General features: G+C 39.8%; 3 protein-coding genes and 1 long non-coding RNA gene across 5 annotated transcripts; 3 read left to right on the top strand and 1 right to left on the bottom strand.

The window, feature by feature from the left end:
- The first annotated feature begins 2,300 nt into the window (after positions 1–2,300).
- LOC131430244 (gametocyte-specific factor 1 homolog) lies at positions 2,301–3,236 on the top strand. Its single transcript, XM_058595044.1, has 4 exons — positions 2,301–2,408; positions 2,461–2,650; positions 2,708–2,872; positions 2,938–3,236. Exons 1-4 carry the CDS (start codon positions 2,389–2,391, stop codon positions 3,100–3,102), a joined length of 540 nt encoding a protein of 179 aa, XP_058451027.1. The 5' UTR covers positions 2,301–2,388; the 3' UTR covers positions 3,103–3,236.
- A 2,066-nt stretch (positions 3,237–5,302) lies between these two features.
- LOC131430241 (erythroid differentiation-related factor 1) lies at positions 5,303–9,641 on the top strand. The gene is made up of 5 exons (XM_058595039.1): positions 5,303–5,542; positions 5,601–6,568; positions 6,623–8,497; positions 8,564–8,884; positions 8,957–9,641. The coding sequence occupies exons 2-5, from the start codon at positions 5,601–5,603 to the stop codon at positions 9,567–9,569; spliced, it is 3,777 nt and encodes a 1,258-aa protein (XP_058451022.1). The 5' UTR covers positions 5,303–5,542; the 3' UTR covers positions 9,570–9,641.
- Positions 9,642–13,603: 3,962 nt separating this feature from the next.
- On the top strand, positions 13,604–15,097 carry LOC131430245 (uncharacterized). Its single transcript, XR_009229502.1, has 2 exons — positions 13,604–14,621; positions 14,740–15,097. It is a non-coding gene; the product is annotated as an uncharacterized LOC131430245 (long non-coding RNA).
- On the bottom strand, positions 15,005–23,237 carry LOC131430242 (conserved oligomeric Golgi complex subunit 1). 2 transcript variants are annotated; one of them, XM_058595041.1, is made up of 5 exons: positions 23,029–23,237; positions 21,216–22,968; positions 20,460–21,155; positions 20,337–20,386; positions 15,158–15,284 (listed from the first exon to the last, which is right to left on the bottom strand). In XM_058595041.1, the coding sequence occupies exons 1-4, from the start codon at positions 23,166–23,168 to the stop codon at positions 20,360–20,362; spliced, it is 2,616 nt and encodes an 871-aa protein (XP_058451024.1). In that variant the 5' UTR covers positions 23,169–23,237; the 3' UTR covers positions 15,158–15,284; positions 20,337–20,359. The 2 variants fall into 2 exon arrangements, with proteins under 2 accessions (XP_058451023.1, XP_058451024.1); XM_058595040.1 differs by lacking the exon at positions 20,337–20,386 and having other exon boundaries at positions 15,005–15,284.
- Between the last annotated feature and the right edge of the window lie 868 nt (positions 23,238–24,105).

Below are 24,105 nucleotides of genomic sequence, written 5' to 3'. Positions count from 1 at the left end.
AGAATTTCAATGTCGATTATTTCATTTCGGATTTGCATAATTTATTGAAAGAGACTATCAATATGCTGTAGGGATTCGTTTCTAGCATTCAGAAGGACCAAATTGAGGAACTCACTACGATATTCACCACTTTTGGAAACATTTTTCTTGAACGATTTGTTGTACAGCAGCAGCTATTTTCTTCTCTTCCTCAGAACGCGTTCTGATTGGCTGGTGTTGACATGGGTCAAATGAGATAGGTTTTTCAATAGTGTACTATTGAAATACTTCAATGCTCTTGCTATACACGTTTAAGTTGAAAAATTTCGATTCTATTGGTAGTTAGATTATATAAATCCTTCCACAGATCACTGAGCTATGAGCTTTCAAAATACGAGAAAGGCAAACGCGCCATATGAATTATCCTCTTTGATACTCGTTTATACCAAACATTTCAGAAAAGTTTAATTTTGAACTATTTGAGATTATGTCACACAACTGAAAATTTTATCATAAAATTGTGATCATATTTCCGATGGCATGTAGCAAAAATTATGTTGATTCGTTAGATACAACAAGAGATATTCACGATCAAAAACTTATCACTCTCTCAGAGGGTAAATTTTGAAAAGGCACCCCATAGTAAAGTAAGTCGTATTCACGACAAAAAATCGTTGCGTAAAACCCAAATTTGGTTATATTTACAATTTTTTTCTCTACGTGTATATTGTAAAATCGGGCTGTCAACTGTTTTTCCAAAAATCTGTATTTGGCGGAAAAATCTATCTGTAGAATATCTTACTCGAAAAATCAAACGATTTAGTGCGGAAACTGATTTTGCGACCAAAAAAAAAAAGGTCGCTCGACCTGGTTTACCCCTATGGAATTCAACACAAAAACTGAAAATCGGTATTTATCTGTATGAAAATTGAAATATCGGTATTTTGAGATAGCATATCTGTATTCCTGTATCGAGTCCAAAAATCGGTATAAATACCGAGAAATCGGTATAAATACCGAGAAATCGTTATAGTTGGCAGCGCTGTCTGACCACAAGAGATATAGTAAATAAGATTATCCGAAACGTCAATTTATTGTTTTCTAAACAATAAGAGAAAAGGAACCGGAACAATAATTTATCCTCGAAATACCATTCCTGTAGACGTAAAGATACGGTTCCGATTTATTCGTCATTACTGCACATTAGACGTTCATTTAAATAGCGGCTCTTACACGATCATTAAAAGTGCCATTACTGAAAAGACGGAATGCATAAGAACGCAGGTTCGAGTCCTGTCTCTGAGCGTATCTTTTTCCAAAAATTCATCTTTTCTGTTAGTTTTTCTTTCACTTGGCTTCTCCAATATATATTTCCGCTCAGTCATTGCAAAAACTGAACTTAGTCATGGCGGCTTTACGTCAAACTAAAAATTAATAAATCGTTATTTAAAAGCTGTTTAATGCATAATCCAGTAAAAGTTACGTGTTTCATAGGTAAAATGTAATGTACTGTTCATATCACATTTATCTATCAGTTCATATCAAATTTAGATACCAGAAAATTACTATTTTATATATTGGTTGAAGTCAAAAGGGAGATTTCAGATTTTGATATAAATCTATGAAATGAAAAATGCCATGAAATATAAAACATTTATTTCAGAATATTGTCATATAATTCCAATGGCTTAAAAAGCAACTAATAACGTCGTGGTATCTCAAATCGATAAGCCTCCAGAAATCGTTTATGTTGTCACTGCCATCCAACCGAAGCCGAAGTCGAGATCCAAGAACTCCCACAACACTACCGATGCAGGTTGAAGTCGCATTACATGGTTCCAGTGTCTCTAGCTTCATACCGACGGCCTGTTTGAAGCATTCGGCAGGAGCGGGTAAACTTCCGGACTCACGCAGGCACTCGGTCCAGTTGAACACATGGAAACTTTCATACTGGAATGGTCCGGTCGATGGAGTAAAAAATTGTAATTAAATAACTTTTCTCGCAAATATTTATACTACTTACACTTCGAGGGCCACTGCTCGCCACTTTCAAAATCGAGTTTTTCACACTGGAAATCCACGTAGATTGCTTGACGTTTGGTCAATTCACGTAAACCTTATGTGATGATTCTATTCATTTTAGGGAATGTTCGCATAACATTCATTTTCGTCACGTAAAATATTCAATTTGACATTTGAAACCATTCTACGTGATTTTTCAAGTGAATTGAACGTAAATTTTTATTTGAGTGTAGAACACAGATTTTTTTAAAAAATGAGCTGGCATCCTTGATCACTAGTTTTTTTTGCGCCATTTTAATTTCTGGCGAGCTCGAGTTCACGTTTTTTGTTATCAGCTATTTGAAGCAAAGTGATCTTGCTACATTGCTTTCAGTGGAAATTGTCACAATGCATCGTCAATTATTAAGGTTAATTTTATGTGGAAGTTGATAATCGTTACTATATTTTTTTTCCATTTAGTGCTGATCATAGCGATTTGAGCTTGCTAGGCTATGAGGATATCGTTGAGTGTCCTTACAATCGAGCTCATCAGATTATGTCTTTTCGAATGCAAACTCATCTCTACAAGTGCCGAAAAAATCACAAGGATTTGAAGTATGTTAAGTGTCCTTTCAACGAGACCCATGATATGCCACAACAAGAACTCAAAGTACTAGGGTTTAATTGATTATCTTATTTATTTATTTTAAATGATTCGACATTTTAGTATCACTCCAGTATTTGTCCGGATCGAGAGTCATTCGATCGATACAAATATTGCATTTCCACTTCGGCTGCAACGTTCGCCCCCGAAATCGGTGGCGATGCTCAACCAGTAACGGAGCAAGCATTATATTCCGGGTTTGATGCGGGAGACGAATCATGGGACGGGGTAAGATAGTTTAGAATTTTCTAAATTGCAATAGTTTTGACGAAAATGTTCATTATTTTGATAAGGATTGTAAAGTCAGAGCCTATAATCCGACAGCTTATGCTCGCCGTTCGAACGTGATCAGAAGATGCAATGGAATGGCACCGTCAGAGAGAAAAGCATTCAAAGAGGCAGAACGTCAGCGTTTGCAGGAAATGGGCCGATGTTTTACACCACAAAATAATGAATAATTTGTATACTGGAGGTATATGAATTCTTTGTGAAGTTATTTTTCGTTACGTTTTTATAATTTGTTAGTTATAAATTCATTTGAATTACTATTATCAAACATGTTCATTCAAAAATATAATCAGTGCTACAATAAATTACAAACTAATCCTACAATTTCATAGGATCACAAATGTTCATCCATTCCTTAATGTTCTTCTTGATCCATCTGCTGTCTAAGTTGTTTGGTAAGTTCAATTTGTTGTTGAAGATTATACGTGTTTTCAATTTTCCTTTGTTGCTGCCTTTGAACATCTCGGATAACCCCTTCGCGTAGTTTAGCCCTGCAAAAGAAACACGAAATAGAAATCCGTGAAATGAGTATTCAAACAAAAATTGATTATTCTAAAAAGGATTACAAACCTGTCGTAATTTTGCTTGTAATGTACGTATCCTATGATACCAATCGAACCTATGCAAGCCGTTAGGAAAACAACTTTGGAAGTAGTAGACATAGTTGATTTTCTAATGAAATTCCATGTATCAAAACAATTACTGGCTTGAACGACTAGACTGTCAAATTCTACAGTTGAAATGATAATATTATTCACGATGCAGTAGTGCGGGTGGTCACATTGATCTATGTTTTCCTGCCCGGTGGTAAAGATAGGACCCTGCAGCAAGTGCTATCGTAGCCAACATCTGGGGCATTTGGTGGGCAATCAGAGCGCTCAGAGTATGGTAAACAAACATTCGAGCATTTCAAATCGAGTAAAATCTTAATTTCCTTATCGTAGTGATGATATTCTGATCGATAATTTGCGGGGAAGTGCGGTAAAGGGTACTGAATAAACAAGTAGTTTGTAATATCCAATTTTTTGTTAGCCATTCTTCTTCATTGTTTTGGTTTTTGCAGAATGATGCTGGCCACAGTTTCATGACGTCATAGCAGGGCGCTGATGTTTTCTGCTGTTTCAAGACAAACAAGAGAAAAGGTCCTAAGTGCAAATGAGAGTTTCTCTTTGTTTACTTTCTCTTTCGATTATTACGGTCCTATCCTTCTCTCTAACTGTTTACATAGAATAACGACTAAACCCATCGACTTTCAATCTGTAGTAGAGAAATTGTTGGAAAATACAGGGGTATGCCGTAATAACTGAAAGAGCAATTAAACAAAGAGAATCTGTCAGTTACACTTGGGACCTTTTCTAATGTTCATCGAGGTTCTATTCGGAACGATTGAAGAATCCAATCAGCGCACAGGATCTAACACTTTCGAAAAAATCATATTTTTTTCTATTTTGTCATAATAAAACATTTCAAGAATATTTTGTCAAGTTTTCAAATCAATCGAAGCAGAGACTTTGCCTCTTCGCAGTATGAGATAAGAAAAGATAAAGATCCATAGCTTCCAGAGTTTTGTTCCGAAAGGCTTAAAAATTTCACAGAATATTCTTGAAAGGTTTTACCAAAGATAAACTAAAGATAGAGTGGTCTGTGATATCTTATGTATCATTTGATTAGGACCCCTCGATGAGCTCGGTTCATTGTCAGTTTCAGTCTTTTGAACCAAAACAACAAGCGTCTGATCGCTAGATGCGTCGTAACTATGACGACGATTGTTCAGGTTTGGAATAATGTCAAGTTACAGTATGAACGATATTTGCTTCATATATAGTGATTCTTCAAATAAATAGAACAATTGCTTAGAATTTATTCAGTTTGTTAATGCCTCATCCCATCAAGCATTAAAGTCATTTGAAATAAGATATTATATGCTGAATGGAAACATATGTTTGCTTCCTTTTTAATTTGTATTGTTTCCATTGCATTTTACCGGACCTAGTCGACGCTTATTAACGAGGGGTCAACAAAACTACATTATTACTGAGCCAACTGGTTCACGATTACTGACCTAATATTTTTCAATGGATCGTATGGGACATGGTAATCTTGAGTTTACCTTTGGTTTTACTATAAGTAAATACAAACAAAATATTAAATGATTTTCCAAAAGTGTTAGACCCTACCCGCCCCTTAAACATGCTTTCCCTAACATTTAATTAGAAATTATTTACTTTTGTTTACATTCACTAGTGAGTATTTCAATTCATACTCTGTTTTTGACATTTTTCGAAGTTTTTTAAAATGAGTATTTAGACACACCTAATGATTAGCCATGAATTATGCACTAAATTACTAAAATACTAAAGGCTCCACCTTCTATCCATCATCCTGATACCCATGAGATTGGTTAAATTCTGCGATGTTTCGGTCTTTCATCTGTCAAATACAATTGTTTGTATATATCAGTATTTATATGATTTTTTCAGTCATCTCTCGATCAGATTCTCAAATTTTCCAGAATAATCGTATTGTTCAAGTTCGGATATATAGGTTCATGTTAATTATTGCAGAGAAAAACACGGTAAACAATTTACTGATTACGAGGTGGATTGTGAGGTGAGATATTTTTAATTTTTCCTATGTTGAGAATTGTAAATTGAATTTTGATAACCAGATGGATGAAACTGGCGGAGCATGCTTATCGTTGTCTGATCTTCCGGAGCAGTCTCAACTGGCCGAGTCGTTGGAGAAGGAACAAGTCAAATCGAACGCCATTGTGCGCTTTTTGAACGTCCAAAGCGTTGCTCCATTTGCCAGACTAAAATGTAACACCGATCTGAACTTGCCACCGTCAAATTGGTTGAGCAATTCGGCAAACTCGTATGGACTGGGCCAGTCACTCTCGCACCAGAGGGGATTCAGTAGTTTCCGTATGGCAAACATGTTTCCCGACTGTGTGGGCGGTGTTGATGTTGTATCGGATGCAGAGAATATCAAGCGTCTGCTAAAACTGCCCTACTCGAGGAAAAGTGTAGTCTCCATGATTGTCCATCGCATCGAGAATACCTTGTTGATTGATGAGTTTGATGTGGCCCGTTATCTTCTTCGGCAGGAAGATAGCGATTGGCATTGGTTGCGGTCGTTCATTTATGAGAATATTCTCAATAGTTTAAGTGACAGCGAGAAGAAGTTATTTATTCATACGAAATCAAGGGAAGCTCTTGCTCAGAAATATTTGACATCGAAATTTTTATACTATAGCTTAAAATCCGACATAGAGCTTGGCGAAGAAGATACCGATTCGGTCGACGATAATGGCGACAACTGTCAGCAGTTTAAGCCACTGCCACTAGCCGGACCGGTTCTCCCGGAACCTGATGAGGAAGAAAACTTTCCCGATCCACGGCAGACAAGTCATGTTTTTAACCGTAACGTGGTGTGGACGTTTGAAGATATACGAATGTTGATTGGTACGGATATGCCTATATTCGGTGGTACCAATCGACCTTGCATAAGTTTACGTTTGAGAGACGAATCTAAACCTATTAATGTTTTAACTGGAATCGATTATTGGTTGGATAATTTGATGTGCAACGTTCCGGAAGTTGTGATGTGTTACCATTTGGATGGTATCGTTCAAAGGTTAGTCATTTTCTAGCAATAGGATGGCATCATTTGTGAGATTATTTATTTTAGGTACGAATTAATTAAAACAGAAGATTTACCACATTTAGAAGACTCGAAGTTTTCACCAAAAGTTATCAGAAATGTTGCTCAAAATATTCTAGTGTTCCTGAAGGCGAATGCCACTAAAGCTGGTCACACGTACTGGTTGTTCAAGGCAAAAAACGATGATGTGGTGAAGCTGTATGATCTGACAACCTTGTGTCAAAAGCACAGCGATTGCCAACCCGAAAGTGAAGCAGAAACTGAAGACGAAAGCCTGAAAAATGAAAATCCTTTTACTATTCCGGTGGCCATGCTGCTGTACACCGTGGCTAGAAATATGAAAAACGCAAGGGAAGGAGTATCCGCCACTAAAGCAGGAGCCATCAAAATGCTGCTGGATAATTGCATTAAATTGTTACCAAAGGAGAAATATCCGCAGATTGTGACCTCATCACACTACATTCTATCGGATTTGTATATCCCGGTGGACACCGATCCTGGATCACCGAAATTTAACACGATGCTCGATGACGAAGATGATGCTGACGATGATGATGACGAATTCCAGTCGATTTTCGGTGAACACATAACGAACAGTGATTCGCCGCAGTCAGATGAGTACGTTGATGACCGACATGCCGGCAGTAATCGGGTGCAAGCGGCTATTAAAAGCATCGAGGAGACGTTGCAGGAGTACAATGGAAGCGATGGTTGGAGATATAATTCTAGGCCGCCGCCTTTGGTCGGCAATATTGAGGAACGTTGTACGATTGCACTGCAACATATAGCCGATGGGTTAAGTTGTTTGCAATATTTCGATAGTAGCGAAGAACAGAAATGTAGAGAGAAGGAACAGGCGGAAGAAAAGCGGAAAATTTACCACGAAGAGACCCATCCTAATATGGCAAAGTCGGACGATCCGATTCCGTTACCGTACAGTCCATTGCATCCAGAGCCAGTGATGGCAAAACCCAACGAACCGATTGCAATGGGATGGAAGCCAGATTCAGACGTTGGGCAATCGAACGATTCTTGTAGGAAAACGTCAAAGAAAAAGACAAAGAAGAAAATTGAAAAGAAACGAATCCCAGAAGAAGAGACCACATCGGAAACTGATGCCCGATCCCTGCTGCTGAAAGGTGCAACCGGTGTAATAAAATCGTGGAATGTTCACTTGAAAATATTGCTTTTCGAGAAAGCTTGCCTGACCTACGCAACACTCGCTGAGCATTGTTATGCGCTGGAAGAGTATGGGAGGTCCCTTCGGTACATCTATTCCGCTGTTCGATGTCAACAAGTCGTAACCAAGTACATTTCATGCGTATCTTCGCAGCGTGGTTTACTGCTTGGTAGAATAGGCGATTGTTTTTTCCAGCTGGCCAAGAAATGGGACAACATCAAACAGTATTTAAAGGAATTCGATCAGGAAACTCGCATTGATCAGCTGATTATGGATGAATTGGTCAAAGACATTGGCAGTGAGGTGGAACAATCGTTGCCGCTTCCGATGGACAACATCGAACAGCTCATGATTACCAGCTGCGGTTGTTACGAAGCTGCCATTGCTTGTGCTTCGAAGGATGCGAAGGCGGAACTCAATCGCAGATTGGGAAGTGTACGGAACGAGTTGGGTGTTAAGTACATGCATTGGGCTCAAGACGAGTACCATAAGTTTTGGGATCTTCCCGTGGAGAAACGTGAGGCGTTCGGGAAAGCTGCCAAAGAACTGGATAGCGCAAGCGAACCGATCTATCAAATACTTGCCAAGAAGGCTTACGATTCACTGTACCGGGGAGTCTCCCTGTTTGAAGCCGTGAATGATTCTACAAATTTAGCGTTTTTGTTGTGCAACATGGGCCGGTTTATGCGCTTTCGGGCACACATTCATTTTGTCGGAGAAAGGTAAGCACTTTATGAATTCCCATTAATTTCTAATGCTGTCTCATAAAATACAATTTTCCTCGGTAGTCCGAATAACGTTCATCTGCAGAAAAAATTCTACAAAGAAGCGTTCACACACTACCAACGGGCACTTGGAGTACTAGGCTCGAAAAAGGAAAATCCAGATCTTTGGTCGTTGGTAACGTGGGAACTGTCCACAGCCACTTTCAACCTGGCCAAGCAATTGCAAGACTGTAGCGACGTGGATCACGACGATTCGCAAAGTGTGGAGGAAGTAGAGCAAGAGGTAGTCGAGATGCTTCAGAAGGCACTGAAACTATGTGATCAGGAACTGAACGGACCGAGGCAGGTGTTGTACTCCTTCCGAGCGGCGTTGATTCACCATAGGTAACCGCAGTTGTGCAGTAACTGTTCAAGTTAAAAATACTAAATCTTTTTGTTTTCTAAATCCATTTACAGAATCGCTTCCTACTATCATTTCTCATTCCGCAATGCTAGTGAAGAGCATCGTCGCAAAACCATCCTGCAGTTGTGCAAGCTACACTACGAGAAGGCAGTGAAAATTTTCGAAAGTCTCAACGAACCGCAGGAATTCCTACAGATTCAAATGGAACGAATCGCACTGCAGGAATACCAATGCGAGTTGATCCAAACCATTCCGGCCAAGCTGAGAATTTTGCAGCAAGCCCTGCTGCTCTGCATGCAAAGTCAAGCAATGATCGAGTATCTTTGTACCGCCAAATCACTGGTCAACGCTGCAAACAGCAACTTAAACTGTGAAGAAATTCAGAAACTTCTTGAACTATTCGAAAAACGTCTACAGGTGATACTGAAAACGCTGGCTAAACTTTGTTTGCTATCGGCGGGCAGCAAAAAAGGCGACTCCGATCGGCTGGCAACGCAGTACAAAGCCATGTTCGGACTGACACTGCAAAAAAGAACATCCGGCAACGCAGTGGAAGACGAAACCAGTGCGGGTGGTGATTCATCCAGCAATGTTGTAAGGGAACATGCCTTATATCTAGTGAATATGCTGCGAAATATTTGTGATTTAGATAAGACTAATGGTTAAGTTAGCTTACGATCTTAGCACCGAAGCTTGTGTACATACATTGAACTCAAAAATAAACGTTATTTTAACCTATTTGCAGCAAGATCTAGTACCCCCGAAAAACATGACTATAAATTTGGTGAATCATTTTCCTTCTTTCGCTTCCCCTCGAAACATATCTCGACATGTGATGACCTATATTTTCTCGCTTTTTATGTGATTTACTGCTACGTAGGGTAACGGTAGCCAGTCGTATTATTTTCTTGACGTAAAATTAGAACATCTCACTAACTTCATGGTAGTGATGTTTTCATGAATGAGCCAGATTTACTAGTTGGATTTTATCTCGTATGTCACGGCGAAACGTTTTTTGTGCGTTTGTTTTTTTCAGTCTATATCAATTCATCTATCGATCCGATCAACACTGATTGCGTTGAAATAGTAATATTAGAAGAAAGAATAAGAATATTGTTCCTGGATTATGAAGATTTTTGGTCGGAAAAGTTTATATTCTGGGGTTTGGCTACTACTAACCATTTTGTACTAAGGTGCACGTTATCCGTTTTTAATTTTTCACGTTTCGTCTTCGATTCATCACTGGTAACTGGTGCTCTTAGCAATATACTGGGTTTCTTTTTACGCGGTTTTTTTTAATACGGTTTCTTTTTACGCGGATTTCCGAAGTTACGCGGTTTTTCTTACGCGGATTTCCAAAGTTAATTTTCAATTTTGGAAGCCTCAAAATTTTTCTATGTCCCAAAGTTGATTTCCACAAAAAAATTTTTTTTGAGATTATACCAGATCTGGACGTTTCATGTATTTCTAAGATATTTGGCATCAAAATTTTTTTTCTTTAGTTTGAAGGATTTTTTTTCACGCGTATTTCCGAAGTTACGCGGTTCTTTACGCGGTACGTATCCCCCGCGTAAAAAGAGACCTCAGTGTACAACATAAACTATCAAGCAGCACTTTTCTGTCACTGTGTCATTGGAAAAGATCATTCTACTTATTTTGAGAATATTGCAAGTAAAAAATAGTTTGTGGAAAACTGCATTAGGAAAGAAACTCTCCAAAATAAGTTAAAATATTTTTTATTCCTGTTCTATTAGAAGTACAAATTAATTTGCTCCGTTTTTTGCGGACAAAAATGCATTTATTTCAAAATAAAAAGAATTTGAAGTTTAATCAAAGTATCGTTAGTTACTAGTTTTTCCTACCTCTCAGGCAATTTTCGAATTCCTTTTCCAAAAAAAAATGTCTCGTCGTTTGAGGTGATCCAAGTTTGAAGCCAATTGAAGTAAACCGATAACCTGCTGGATGCTGCTGCACAGAGATGCCAGGTAAAAATTTCAAATATCTGTCTTGGCGAGCAAAAAAAAAAAAAAAAGGTCCGGAAATTTCAAAAGTCTGTAAATATAGACGAAAGTCTGTGAGAATTTAAAAAATCTGCAAAAGTCTGCGAGAATTTCAAAAGTCTGTAAAAGTCTGCACAACAAAAAATGTCTGCAGCACTATACCCCAAATCTGCAGATTTACAGACAAATCTGCAGACCTGGCATCTCTGATGCTGCATCCGTCAAAACAATTAGTAATTTTTCGTGATGCACTAGTTCCACCTATATTGTACTGTGCGAACTATTTACTATCGGTACACCTTTTGTGTTATGTACAACTTTGCTCCCGCCGTTTTCCGATAGGTGGCTGTACCGGCTGAGGCTGGTCAAAATACATAGATGATAATGCCTTTAAAGTGAGTGTGTACAGTGTCTAACGAATTGTCATCGCCGTTTCAGTGACAGTTGTTCTTGTTTTCGTATTCGTGTCTGTTTATGTGCCCAATTCTGGCCATTTGCGAGAAATTTTATTTTTCTGTTACAATTCGCAAAAAATGCAGCTGAAGCGCATTGAATGCTCTCAGAAACTTACGGTGATGGTGCTCTGAGTAAAAGAACATGTCGGGAGTGGTTTCAACGTTTTAAAAATAGTGATTTCGATGTCGAAGACAAACATGGTGGTGGAGGAGAAAAAAACCTTCAAAGATGAACAACTAGAAGCATTGCTTGATGAAGAGCTCTTAAAACCGGGTGAAACCATCACAGGAGATCGCTACCGAACGCAACTGATGCGCCTTAGTCGCGCGCTAAAAGAAAAGCGGCCACAATATCAAGAGCGATATTACAAAGTCATCCTCCAACACGACAATGCTCGGCCTCACATCGCAAAAGTGGTCAAAAAGTACCTGGAAACGCTGAAACGGGAAGTCTTGCCCCACACGCCGTATTTCCCAGATGTCGCCCTTTCTGACTTCCACTTATTCCGTTCGATGGCACACGGCCTGACAGATCAACATTTTCAATCCTTCAAAGAGTTGGTAAAACGGATTGCTTCATGGATAGCGTCAAAAGAGGACTCCTTTTTTAGAGCCGGGATCCGAAAATTGCCGGAAAGATGGGAGAAAGTTGTTGCTAGCGATGTACAATACTTTGAATAATACACCTGTAAGCACAATAAAGCTTTAATTTTGGAAAAAAAAGGCGAAGGCAAAGTTGTACATCTGATATATTTAACATTTTTAGCGATGTTGGAAGGTAACCATTTATTTTTCTCAACGTTGTTCATCTAGACTATTTTTGATTGTGTTGGTAATTTTCACCCGAAATTAAGTGGCGGCAGACCAGAAGTAAGTAGATATTGTAACAAAACGGGTTCGATTTTGTATTCCGTTGAAGCATGAGAAGTAGGCACAATTCTGTATATAGTTTTGGCTAGAGTGCCTATAACCAGAGTGACGACATCTCATCCGTAATTTTGGCAACAATTCAAAACATTCCATTAGCTTTACATTGTATTGACAGGTCGTTTGCTCGTTTGGACCTGGGAGCTGTCATTCCAAACGAACAGCTGTCGCCACTCTGACTATAGTCACTCTAGTTTTGGCAATATGTATTAAATCTGTATCCTGCAAGACATTCGCATGGACGTATACAAATCAATACACTACAGGTAATTCTGTATGAATGGCAACTATGTTGGTAAATGAAAAAAATAAACACAGTCTAAAGTGTCCTGTCTGTTACTCTGTGCTGATATTCTATTATATTTCATTACGTTTACTGTCTTGTTATTTCTGTAACACATGTCTGAGACATTCTAAATAATTATATGTTTTTGATTTCGGGAGGGGCCAGGGCCTCTTGGCCCCCTCCTCTGGGTACGTGACTGGTTACTGCAGTAGAATTTATTGGCTTCTCATCCACTAAGCAACGTTTAATGGCATTAATCAGTGTGTTGAAGTTCATTTTCCTGGACTTTGATGATTTGTTTGGATTCGCCATTGCGAACAGAACCACTTACTTATATGACGGATGTATTGAAGCTGTCGATTTGTCCACGTGTTGCATATCACCAGCGATGCCAGCTAAACAATCGGGCGAATTTTGAATGGTCTGTAAATTCTGACGAATGTCAGCAAACAATCGAAGTTTCAAAAGTCTGTATAAAGTCTTCAGACGAAAAAACGTTTGCAGGTTAACTACGAAATTTGATAATTTACAGACAAATTTGGCATCTCTGCATGTCACAATTTGGCATCTCTGCATGTCACATGCAATACACATAATCGTAGCAGAAAAACGCTCGTTTATACGCATCTTAAAGCGTTATGCTTGAATTTCAACGAAATTAGTTAAAATGATTCATGATCCGAGAATTTTTCATCATGGTGTATTATCAAAGCATGAAAATTTACTCTTTTCCTTAAATCATTACTCATTTAGCTTATTTGTAGAACTGGAACATGAATAGTCTCAAATCCGTCAATCTTTTACATTACTCGAATTCAGTTCTACGTATATTTTTTTGATTTCGATGAACTGTGTCGAAAGATTTATATCGATATAAAAATGAAAAACATTGCATAATCTTTTGTTTATATGAAAAAGGCTGATCATCTATTTTCTAGCATACGACACTCGGCCTGAGAACTCTCTTAGCACTCCTCACCCAAATATATAAATGATCGCGGATCTTTTCCTATCAAATCATTTATAGAAGAAGCATAGTAAGGACGACCTTCACAGTTTGTTTTGAACGCACGGTTGACCCCAGGAAGTAAAAGTGATATCGTCAGCTGTTACCAGTAGACGTGAGTTTCGCTGTTTTTCTTGGCACCCTTTCGAGACACATGCTGTTATGATGTGACACGCTTCAAACTCGTCTTTTCTTAGATGCAGGAGTGAGTGTCAGCGTGAAAAACGTACTCAAGTCCAAGGATACTACGAATGCGATAAGTTATGGATGACGATGAAAGGGAAAATTTTCTGGTTTATTTTTTACTTTGCTTTTGTGGTCAGAATTTTCCGATAGTTTGGGAAGCGCCTTCAGTAGTAATGGATGATCTTCAATTGCGCAACTGTTTGGATCCAATCACATGGATTCATTAGTTTCCAATAGTCAAAGCCTGATTTGGTCTTTGTGAAACTCTTCTGTCATACCTTGATCCAACGCGTCTGTCTGTTCATACCCGAAGCCTCTGATGAACTGAGTAATATTCCCGTGCATCAATTTGAGCCGGTCCCAACGGATTGAATCATTGTTTTTTTTCGCCTGACAATTTATTCTTTGTTTTTTAATTATCTACATCGAAGGGCTATTTATAACGGGCAGCTTTGTACTTGTTTTGGTTTTAAGTTCCCCCATCTCCGAGATATACTGAGATGTGGTTTTACGTACATGGGGATTGGTCGTTTGCTTACTAGCACTCACTAGCAAAGAACTTTTTTTTTTAAATTACTTCAAATTTGTTTCTACTATTACATTCATAAAAACGACTGACCATGAAACCGACCGGTGGGATTAAGAACCGAATCAGTTAAGCATATACAGGGACGGTCATCGTAGAATTTAGTCAGTCGAGTAGCAAATCTGGGCCCTGGTAGGAGTATTTCAAATATTAGGTGACGGTTTCAAAAGAATTTTTTCCACTTCGGTGATTTTCGATAAAAAGTGATAATGGGCAAAGGAAAAGGAGGTGGTGGCGGTGGTGGAGGATCCGGTGCTAATCAAGGTGGCAATGTAATTATCAAATGATGGAATCAAAGCCCTGACGGTTTTTTTGGTTTTCGCTCCCTCAAGGGTTCTGATTCCGACGCGTAGTGAAAATTTCGATTATTCTATTTGAGCCTGGTTTCAGCAAAAAGGTGGTGCAGGAAAATCAAAAGGTGGAAATGACAATAAAGGTGCTGCTGGAGGTAAGGGAGCCGACAAGGGAGGAAAAAAGGGTGGCAATAAGAAATAAGGATGGAAGCATCGGCAGCTTCAACCCGTTCCCTGGCGAACATCCATACCCGACGCCGTTCAGGAAGAGATAAATTAAATTCCTTGGTGAAATTCGTGACTGCAAACATTGTGAGATAAACAAAATTATTTTCTACTATACAAGTATTTATTTTTGTATATAAATGTGTTTCAACAGTTCGTGTAATAATTTTAAGACTCAATAAATTAGTTGAACAAATTTACGAAACAACTGATGTTTTGCTAATGATAAACATATTGCGATCTAGTTTATTGTATTTATCGGAACCAATCCTTATCAAGGCCAAAGAAGGCAGCGGCTCCTTTAGCGTAGTTTTGTGCGGTGGCAGACGACGATGATGCTGATGCTGATGATGTTGATGGTAACGGTTCCTTCGGTTTGCTGGTTGTGTTGGTTTCCTTAGGTGGGAGTTTCAATGGCTGTGGATAAACAAAACAGATTCAATTAAAATAATGTTATTGCGTCATGTTTCTCTAATTAGATCATGAACTAAACTGCGTAGAGGGGATAAATTGGCACGATTAGTTGGTCAATATATTGTCGGTTTAATGAAACACTTTTAAAATAATTGCTAACCACGCTAATCCTATTAAGCAGGGAATGTTAGGGTTGACAAATCCAAGCATTGTTGGAAGGTTTTTTTTTCTTTTGTTACAAAAATTGTTAAGTATAGAGCCAAAATAACAACATTCCGATGCCAATTGCGATAATTGAAGCAATGCACGCGATGCATAGAGAAATATCTATGTGTAATAACACCAGTTGTTTATATTTCGCTTAAATATTGCCATTTTACAAAATTACTTTAATAAATCTGTTGTATGTATCGGATAGAATGAACTCCGCAATGAATAAACTGTCATTTTGATATTATTTGCCTTGAATATACTGAGTTTTTTTACGCAGGGTATACTTACCGCGTAAAAAATCGAGTAACTTCGAAGATCTGCGCAAAAAAACGCAAAACTAAAGAAACAGTTTTTCATGCCAAATATCTTAGAATCATCCAGATCTGCGTAAAAAACCGCGTAACTTCGGAAATCCGCGTTACTTCGGAAAACCGTGCAAAAAAAACGCTTTCCTTCGAAAATTCGCGTAACTTCGAAAATTCGCGCTAAAAAGACCTTAGTGTATGTGTTTGTCATGTCGGTTTTAAATGCAATCAGTAAGATTATCTCAGGAATCAGAACAAATTGGCTCAAATGGCACGTTCCCCTTGATATTTGGAGATTATCTTAGATTTTAATTACGAGTTTGAAGCTTTATCCGAACGTAGAAACTTCATGCGCTTTTGTTTTTATCGTGAATGTATGGATAAAAATAAGAATTATAACTAATCGCCTTGAAATAAATGCGGTTTTTACGAAAGTCTCCATCATTTATACAAATGACTTTTTGTGATTCATCGTCAGTTTTGTATAAATATGTTCAGTATCATAACCCAAGTAACATTTTTAATATAATAATAAATACTTGTAGCTGTCCCGGGTTGTCGGTTCAATGCATAGGGCATAGGGCACAAACTAGTTGTCGTATGTTCGAGCCACGACCTGGAAGGATTCGTAGTGTCTGTTGAATCGTAGCACCAGCCATGCACTGGTTCTGTACACTCTGAATCGGTTGCGAAGTCTGTTGAAACAGAAGGTCAAATTTCCACTACAGGAATGTAATACCAAGGCTTTGCTTGGCTTTGTAGCTGTCTTCAATGCTACATAAGAAATCTTGCATTAAAACTTTAAACTCCACGAAAGCCTACTGAAAACCTCTGTAAGAGCATGTTTCTGCAAAGTGGACCATTCTTCATAAGGTTTATAAAGCAAAGTGAGGAATCAGCATAAACCTGAGTTAAAACTCCAAATTCAAGAAAATTTTGAAACCAGCTTCACGATCAACATTAAATTTATTGATGGATGGAATGAAATCCGCTATGAATAAACTGTCGTTATGATGATATTTTTCTATGTGTGTGTCATGTCTGCTTTGAATGCAATCAGTAAGAATATATTAGATTTTATTTACGAGTTTTAGGCTTTTGCCGAACGTAGAAACTTCATGCGCTTTTATGTTTATCGTGAGTGTATGGATAAAAAGGCTGGTAAACGACTGGACAATGCGCAATTCAGGCCCCAATGTGGTTCTTAGCCTCTTGTCTAGTAACTCCTATCCCTACCTCCCCGCGGTGCCGGCTGGGGTACCAGTAACCATAGGAAAGATCGAGTAACCAACCCCGGTGGGACCTTGGTCGTATGCTGACAGGGAAAGGGGGGGGGGGGGGGGGGGCTGCCTTCTCTTTACAGAGAGCAAGCCTACTCGAGCGTCTGTTCTTATTGTTGGGGCGTCTCGAAACAACGTCTGCTAATTATGTTAGGAGCGGCTGATTACCGTCCTTGTGGCAGTGTGGGACTCTAAACAGTGCTGACACGATGGCCCTCCGGCGAGACAGGAGGTTGGTGCAGGCCTAACAAGCCGCCCGGAAAACACATGTTACGAAAAATCAAGTAAGAAATACGACTCGTAATAATCGGCAAAGACCTACGCAACGAACAAAGGACTACGATTGGAAGCTTGGCACATGGAACTGCAAATCGCTTGGCTTCCCAGGATACGACCGAATGCTGCATGATGAGCTTCAAATCAGCGGCTTCGATGTCGTAGCACTGCAGGAACTTTGTTGGACGGGACAGAAGGCGTGGAAAAGTGGACATCGAGCGGCTACCTTCTACCAGAGCTGTGGCACAACCATAGTTCTAGGAACGGGATTTGTAGTGTTGGGCAAGATGCGCCAGCGCGTGATTGTGTGGCAGCCAATCAGTGATATAATGTAAAACTCGTCATCGGCGACATGAATGCTCAGGTAGGCCGAGAGGCAATGTACAGGCCCGTGATCGGGCTGGAGAGCCTGAACGCGATAACAAACGACAACGGTCAACGATGCGTAAACTTTGCAGCCTCCCGCGGAATGGTAGTTCGAAGCACCTTCTTTCTCCACAAATATATCCACAAAGCCACAAAGAGATCACTTGATCAACATACAGAAAATCAAATCGACATCGTTCTCATCGACGGACGATTCTTCTCTGACGTCATCAATATCCGCACTTACCGCAACATTGATTCTGACCACTACCTTGTCGCGGTTTGTATGTGCTCAAAACTATCGACGGTGTACAACACTTGTCGCACAGGAACGCCGGGACTCAATCTCGAGCAACTACGTAGCGTTCGTACTGCAGAGGAATACGTGCAACAACTTGAGCTAGTGCTACCAACGGAAGAGCAGCATGGTGCGGCGACTCTTGAAGACGGCTAGAGGAACGTAAGGTCCGCCGTGAGTAGCACTGCTGCAACCGTGATAGGTACGAGGTTATCAAATTGAGGAAATGACTGGTTTGACGGCGAATGTCAGCAGTTGATCGAAGAGAAGAATGCAGCAAGGACGAGGATGCTGCAACACCGCAGGAGAGCGAACGAGGAACGATACAGACAGGCGCGGAACAGACAGAACACGGTTTTCCGGAGGAAAAAGCACCACCAGAAAGACCAAGATCGCGAAGCGATGGAACAGCTTTACCGCGCAAATGACACACGGAAGTTCTATGAGAAGGTGAACCGCTCACGTAGAGGCTACACGCCACAGGCCGAAATGTGGAGAGATACCAGTGGTAACCTTCTCACGAACGAACGTGAGTTGATCGACAGGTGGAAGCAGTGCTATGACGAGCAGCTGAATGGCGAAGCACAAGATACAGAGAACAACACAGTAATCGATCTGGGTGCACGCACGGAGATAAGTGAGGAGATCGGCAAGCTGAGGAACAACAAAGCCGCGGACAATGACCAGTTGCCAGGCGAGCTGCGCAAACATGGAGGAGAGGCACTGGCTAGAGCGCTGCACTGGATGATTTCTAGGATTTGGGATGAGGAAATTCTACCACAGGAATGGATGGATGGAATGATTTGTCCCGTCTACAAAAAGGTCGATAAGCTAGATTGTTGTTAATACTCCAGAAGTGTCGTGAATACAACGTACCCACGCATCACCTATTCATTGACTTCAAAGCGGCATACGTATCTTGTATCTTGTTCAATATTGCCTTGGAAGGTGAGATTCGAAGAGCGAGAATCGACACGAGTGGCAAGATCTTCCGAAAGTCCGTACAACTTTTTGGCTTCGCTGACGATTTTGATATTGTGACACGTAACCTTGGGAAAATGACGGAAACCTACATCGGACTGAAAGCTGAAGCTAGGCGTATCGGACTGGCCATAAATGCGTCAAAAACAAAATAAATGAGAGGAAGAGGCTCTATAGAAGAAGCACTACGCCTCCCACCACGAATATTGATAGACGGTGACGATATCGAGGTGGTTGACGAGTTCGTGTATTTGGGCTCACTGGTGACCGCCGATAATGACACCAGCAGAGAAATTCGAAGACGTATTTTGGCAGGAAATCGTGCGTACTTAGGACTCAGAAAAACCCTTCGATCGAGAAAAGTACGCCAGCGCACGAAATTGACCATCTACCAAACGCTCATTAGACCGGTTGTTCTCTATGGCCATGAGACCTGGACTATGTTGGCAGAGGACCAACGCGCCCTCAGTGTTTTCGAAAGAAAGATACTGAGGACCATCTATGGCGGAGTGCAGATGGAAGACGGAACGTGAAGACGGCGTATAAATCACGAATTGCAACAGCTGCTAGGAGAACCACCTATCGTACGGACAGCTAAAATCGGATGTCTACGATGGGCTGGGCATGTCATAAGGATGTCGGACGACAGCCCAGTGAAAATGGTTCTTGAATCTTATCCGACTGGTACAAGAAGAAGAGGAGCGCAGAGAGAAGTGAAAAACAGCAATAGAGGACAAAGGATTCAATTATATATTGAATCCAGTTACAGATCATGTAAACGGTCTAGGCGGTCCACCATAGCTCACTTAATGAGAATTTACTAAAGTTGAAAAAAATCTCAAGTCGAAGCAATTTTACACTTAAATTTCATATCATCAATGTATTGAAATATTGCAGTAACTGATTATGATTCTGTAGCTTTTAATCTACGAATGGAAGCATTTTCAGCAAATTGCATAGGGAATGGCCTATTAGTTATAAACAACAATGATATTGGAACACGCAATGCACAAAAACTTTCATGCTCACAGGATTATAGATCCTGTTTTATAATTATTTGCTGAAATTTTGCACGAATAAAATATTACTAAACGTTTCATCTTCGACTTTTCAGGGCATAGCAATTCAAATTGAACAGCTATTGCAGCTTAGTAGTTCACTTTGAAACGCAAGTACACTCATTTCAAACGAACAATTATTTGAAAAAAAAGCATAATTGATTAGTTGCACTGTTCAAATTCACATAAAAATTGAATTTGTCCAAACATTCTGAAGTGTTAGAGAATTTAGTAAAACAATCACATAACACTGATTAGAACGTTAGATTCTATCATACCGATCTTGTCTAGTAGGCATTCATCAATCAGAATTTAAGAAATTTATCCTCTGAAATAATGCACATAAAATTTGGAAATATGAACTATAATTACGATAAGAAGTGAACAGAAAACAGTCGTACCTTAGCAGTTGACGTTTCGGCAAAGCCGACCGGTTCCATCCCAGCTGTTCTGACCGTGGAAGTTTCCTTGGTGACAATGGGCAAAAGCGGAAACCAGATCTCACTGGAACTATTTGAGCTTACAGCCAAAATGTTGGGATTTTTATCTTGACTAAATTTGCCACCAGCAGCAGCATCCGATACACCGGCGGTGCTGCTGCTACTCAGCGTTGTGCTTAAGTGATCCCTGTTTACTATCAGTACACCGAAAAAGTGTTGCATCCTTTGAACTGCGCGCTTCACGTTTGCAGTCACATGCATATGGAAAACGTCAAAGTCGAACGGATCGATGTAACCCTTGAAAACGTCGATCAGCTGGTTGTGTTCCTCCGTGTGCTGCTTCTTCTCGCGACTGGTGAACAAAAGCTGAACGAATTTTAAATCAAAATAGTACTGTAAAGCCGAATTTTGATTTTTCTGGACAAACTCAAGAGTCGACAGGTTTCGGTAATGGTTGCTCAAACGAGTGACAATTCTCTCTACAATTTCAATCAAGATGCTCTTCGGTATGGTATGCGGTATGAACGTACTTAGATTAGTGGCTATCGTATGAAGCAGTTTTTGCAGCGCAAAGCTTGGAAGCGCGGGCACTCGAATAGTAGATTGCACCGATTGGTTTTGTTCATCTTTCTCTTCGATGGAAACGGTGTCCCATAGCTGGTTATTGAAAATTAGGAATGAGTTATGGATAAGTCGATATAACATACGATTACTTACAGGGAAGTCCACAAGAACTGTTTGGTAACCGACATGTTTCTCCAATTGTGGCCATTGCTTCTCAAACTCTTCCACCCAGAGTTTCCAAAGTCTTAAACTCTCTTCATCAAGCAAACCAGCAATTTTAGTCCAATTATCTGTTCGCGAGTCCACGAAGCTACTCAGGGAGTGATCGTCATCTTGCCACGAGATACTTTCCGTAGACTTTGCAGGAATAACACATTGCTTCAGAGAAGGACAAAGTTCTTTGAAAGCGACTAACAACCGTGCGAGTAAAATCAAACTATCCAACGAGTACTCATATTTGGCTGATTTAATTGACGTTATCAGTTGCGAAATGCTGTCAACACTTATCTCACTATAGAAAGCAGTAAACTGATCCGATTCCGAAGCATTGCAAGTTTCCAGGAAGAAAGATACATCCTTAGACAAAGTTTGAACGCGTTGATCTAGCAATTCAGTATGTTTCACAAGCGCGGGAGGAAATGCTTTTGTTTTCATCAGCAACTGATGGGAGGTCAGTTTTGAGCGATCGAGTGCGTCTTTCAAGTTCATAGGGTCATCGCTGGCTGACTCAGTCCACACGAACGATTTCATACTCTTGAAGGATTTGTCGGTAGTCGTGGACCTTACTAGTTCAAGAATGTCATTACAATTGGTTTGGACAGTCTCTGACCAACTCGCTTCAATAATAGATTTTGCTCGAGCGTCAATCAGCGGTTGATAGAAACGATTGTAAAAATCTAATGATTCCGGAAGAGATAATGTCTTACAAGTTTCATTCCACTGCTCCGGTTTTTTGGCCGCCTCTTGACAAAGCCTTCTAATGTCATTCAGAGTCTTTATAGAAGGAACTAAGTTCATAAATGAAACCAACTGGCTTGAAGTTATTTTTTCGACACTTTGTAACCAAAATTGAGACCTATCTCGTACCAACTCCGAGCTCAACGGGTGCAATTGTAGCCTTGGTCTAAATTTGCAGATTATGTCCGGCAACGTTTGGATTATTTTCGGGTCTTCCGTTCTTATTAGGCTGATTGTTGGGACCGAGCTCTCATCTGTCACAGAAGTTAATTCCACTTTGAGAAGTCCTGGTTCTTGTTCAGTGTCTATGAAACATCTATAAATCAATTCGACCGTGTTCATGAGTAACCTCAAACTGGCTACAATTTTATCTTTGACTTTTTCGTGTCTTGAACTATCAGAAAGAACGCCTGAGAATGCTTTCAAGCGCATCTGAACAAATCCCGTCAAAACTTGGTCTAACTGACAATTTTCTAGTAATAGTAAGCTAGCCAAGCATTTGGCCGCAACTTCCGGCGTCAAGTCTTCCCGTTCGAGACAGTTGGTGCAGTTCTGTTTGATGGTGAAAAAGAATTGGCTCAATACTATCCATTGTTTTTTGGCAACTGCAAACTTGGTCATTATTTCACTATTTGAATCCAACTGCAGTCCCGTAGAGATATGCCTTGAAAAAATAAACAGTTGTGTCGCGACAAAGTAATCTTCGTTGTCGATGGCACTCCATATCATCTCCGGTAGGCTTGTGAGTAGTTTGATTTGAACAACAATTCCATAAAATTTGTTATTAATATTTTTCTTTTGAATTTCCGATCGAAATCCAATCAATTGGTGTTCATTAAGCTGTCGACAAGCAGCAGTGATGTTATCAATGTTGCCTATGATGGAATTGGCCGTAGTTTTCATATCACCGATAGTGTCCGCAGCCTTAAGTAGATCCCGATAACGTTCTCTGTTTAATTTAACATAAAAATAGGAATGATTGAATCGAATTGATTTGAAAAATACCCACCCAACCATGGTCCGAAGTTCTTCACGTTTCAGTTCAACTTCTGCTTGGAGTTGTTTATGAATTTGATCAATCTCGGCAACGCTATGCTGCTCAAAAAGTTTATCCACATTTATATTCAGTAAATTCGTTGCTTGCGCCATTATAGAGTAAGTAGAACATTCAATAAAACCTTTAACAATGATCAATAAAAGATCTGTGATTTGGTCTCTTCTTCTTCTTCTTCTGGTTTGCTCAGTGACAATCATTGACAGTGAGCGATGGTGGGGGATGGCACAGCTGTCGCTATATTGCCAGTTTGTTTTGTTTATAGTCTCGTCGACTTTACTGTCAAATGACATGCATATGTTAGATTGGTTTATTTATTTCTTCGAGGAATGCAACCACATTGCGGAGAAGTGTTGTATTTTTGGTGGCAAATACTTGGTAGATGTTGCTAAAGTTGTTTAGCATAAATTTGTTTCTGCTTTGTACGTATTTGTTACAGGCAAATATTATGTGTTCTGCGGTTTCTATTACATTGCAGTTTACGCAAAAGGGATCCTCTTGTATTTTCATTTTTTCCAACCAGTAAGCGGAATAATCGTGACCAGCTACCAGCCGATTCAGAGTACGAGTTTCTATGTTGGAGAGTTTTAATCCGGTGTACCAGGGTTTGTTAGGTATTACATTCTGGAACTGAAAGAACTTTCTGCCTTTGCCATGGATGGCAGCATATTCAAGGTACCATTGTTGTGTATTTACCTCTGTTTCGTGACGAAAAAAATTTTCTACATCGTGATAAAACATTTTGTTTTTGCAGATGTTTTGTTGAGTTAGGGCTGATTTCGCTAATCGATCTGCTATTTCATTGCCAGTTGTTCCCGTGTGGCCGGGTATCCATTGCAATGTTGTGCCGGTCGTGGAAGCCATCGCCAACAGTCTCTCAATAGTTTCGTCTCGGTGACGAGCCCTAATGTTCGACTTAATGAATTCAAGGCCTGATTTAGAATCGGTCATTATAACAGCGTTGTTGATTCCGGAACGTGATAAATATTGTAGAGCGACCCAGATAGCCTCTATCTCGGCCGACATAATGCA

Source organism: Malaya genurostris, chromosome 2 (genome assembly GCF_030247185.1).
Source record: "Malaya genurostris strain Urasoe2022 chromosome 2, Malgen_1.1, whole genome shotgun sequence".
In the NCBI taxonomy this organism is placed as follows: Eukaryota; Metazoa; Arthropoda; class Insecta; order Diptera; family Culicidae; genus Malaya; species Malaya genurostris.
The sequence above is the reverse complement of the archived record's forward strand: the minus strand, read 5'-3'. Positions and strand labels throughout refer to the sequence as shown.

Excerpts from the sequence above, each read along its gene's own strand:
- LOC131430242 (XM_058595040.1), bottom strand. The coding sequence starts at position 23,168 with ATGGCGCAAGCAACGAATTTACTGAATATAAATGTGGATAAACTTTTT. Across the intron at positions 22,969-23,028 it reads GAACTTCGGACCATGGTTGG|AGAACGTTATCGGGATCTAC; the intron begins GTGGGTATTTTT and ends TAAATTAAACAG. Across the intron at positions 15,285-20,459 it reads CCGAAACGTCAACTGCTAAG|CCATTGAAACTCCCACCTAA; the intron begins GTACGACTGTTT and ends GTTTATCCACAG.
- LOC131430241 (XM_058595039.1), top strand. The coding sequence starts at position 5,601 with ATGGATGAAACTGGCGGAGCATGCTTATCGTTGTCTGATCTTCCGGAG. Across the intron at positions 6,569-6,622 it reads TTGGATGGTATCGTTCAAAG|GTACGAATTAATTAAAACAG; the intron begins GTTAGTCATTTT and ends TATTTATTTTAG. Across the intron at positions 8,885-8,956 it reads GCGGCGTTGATTCACCATAG|AATCGCTTCCTACTATCATT; the intron begins GTAACCGCAGTT and ends ATCCATTTACAG.
- LOC131430244 (XM_058595044.1), top strand. The coding sequence starts at position 2,389 with ATGCATCGTCAATTATTAAG. Across the intron at positions 2,651-2,707 it reads TGCCACAACAAGAACTCAAA|TATCACTCCAGTATTTGTCC; the intron begins GTACTAGGGTTT and ends TCGACATTTTAG. Across the intron at positions 2,873-2,937 it reads GAGACGAATCATGGGACGGG|GATTGTAAAGTCAGAGCCTA; the intron begins GTAAGATAGTTT and ends TATTTTGATAAG.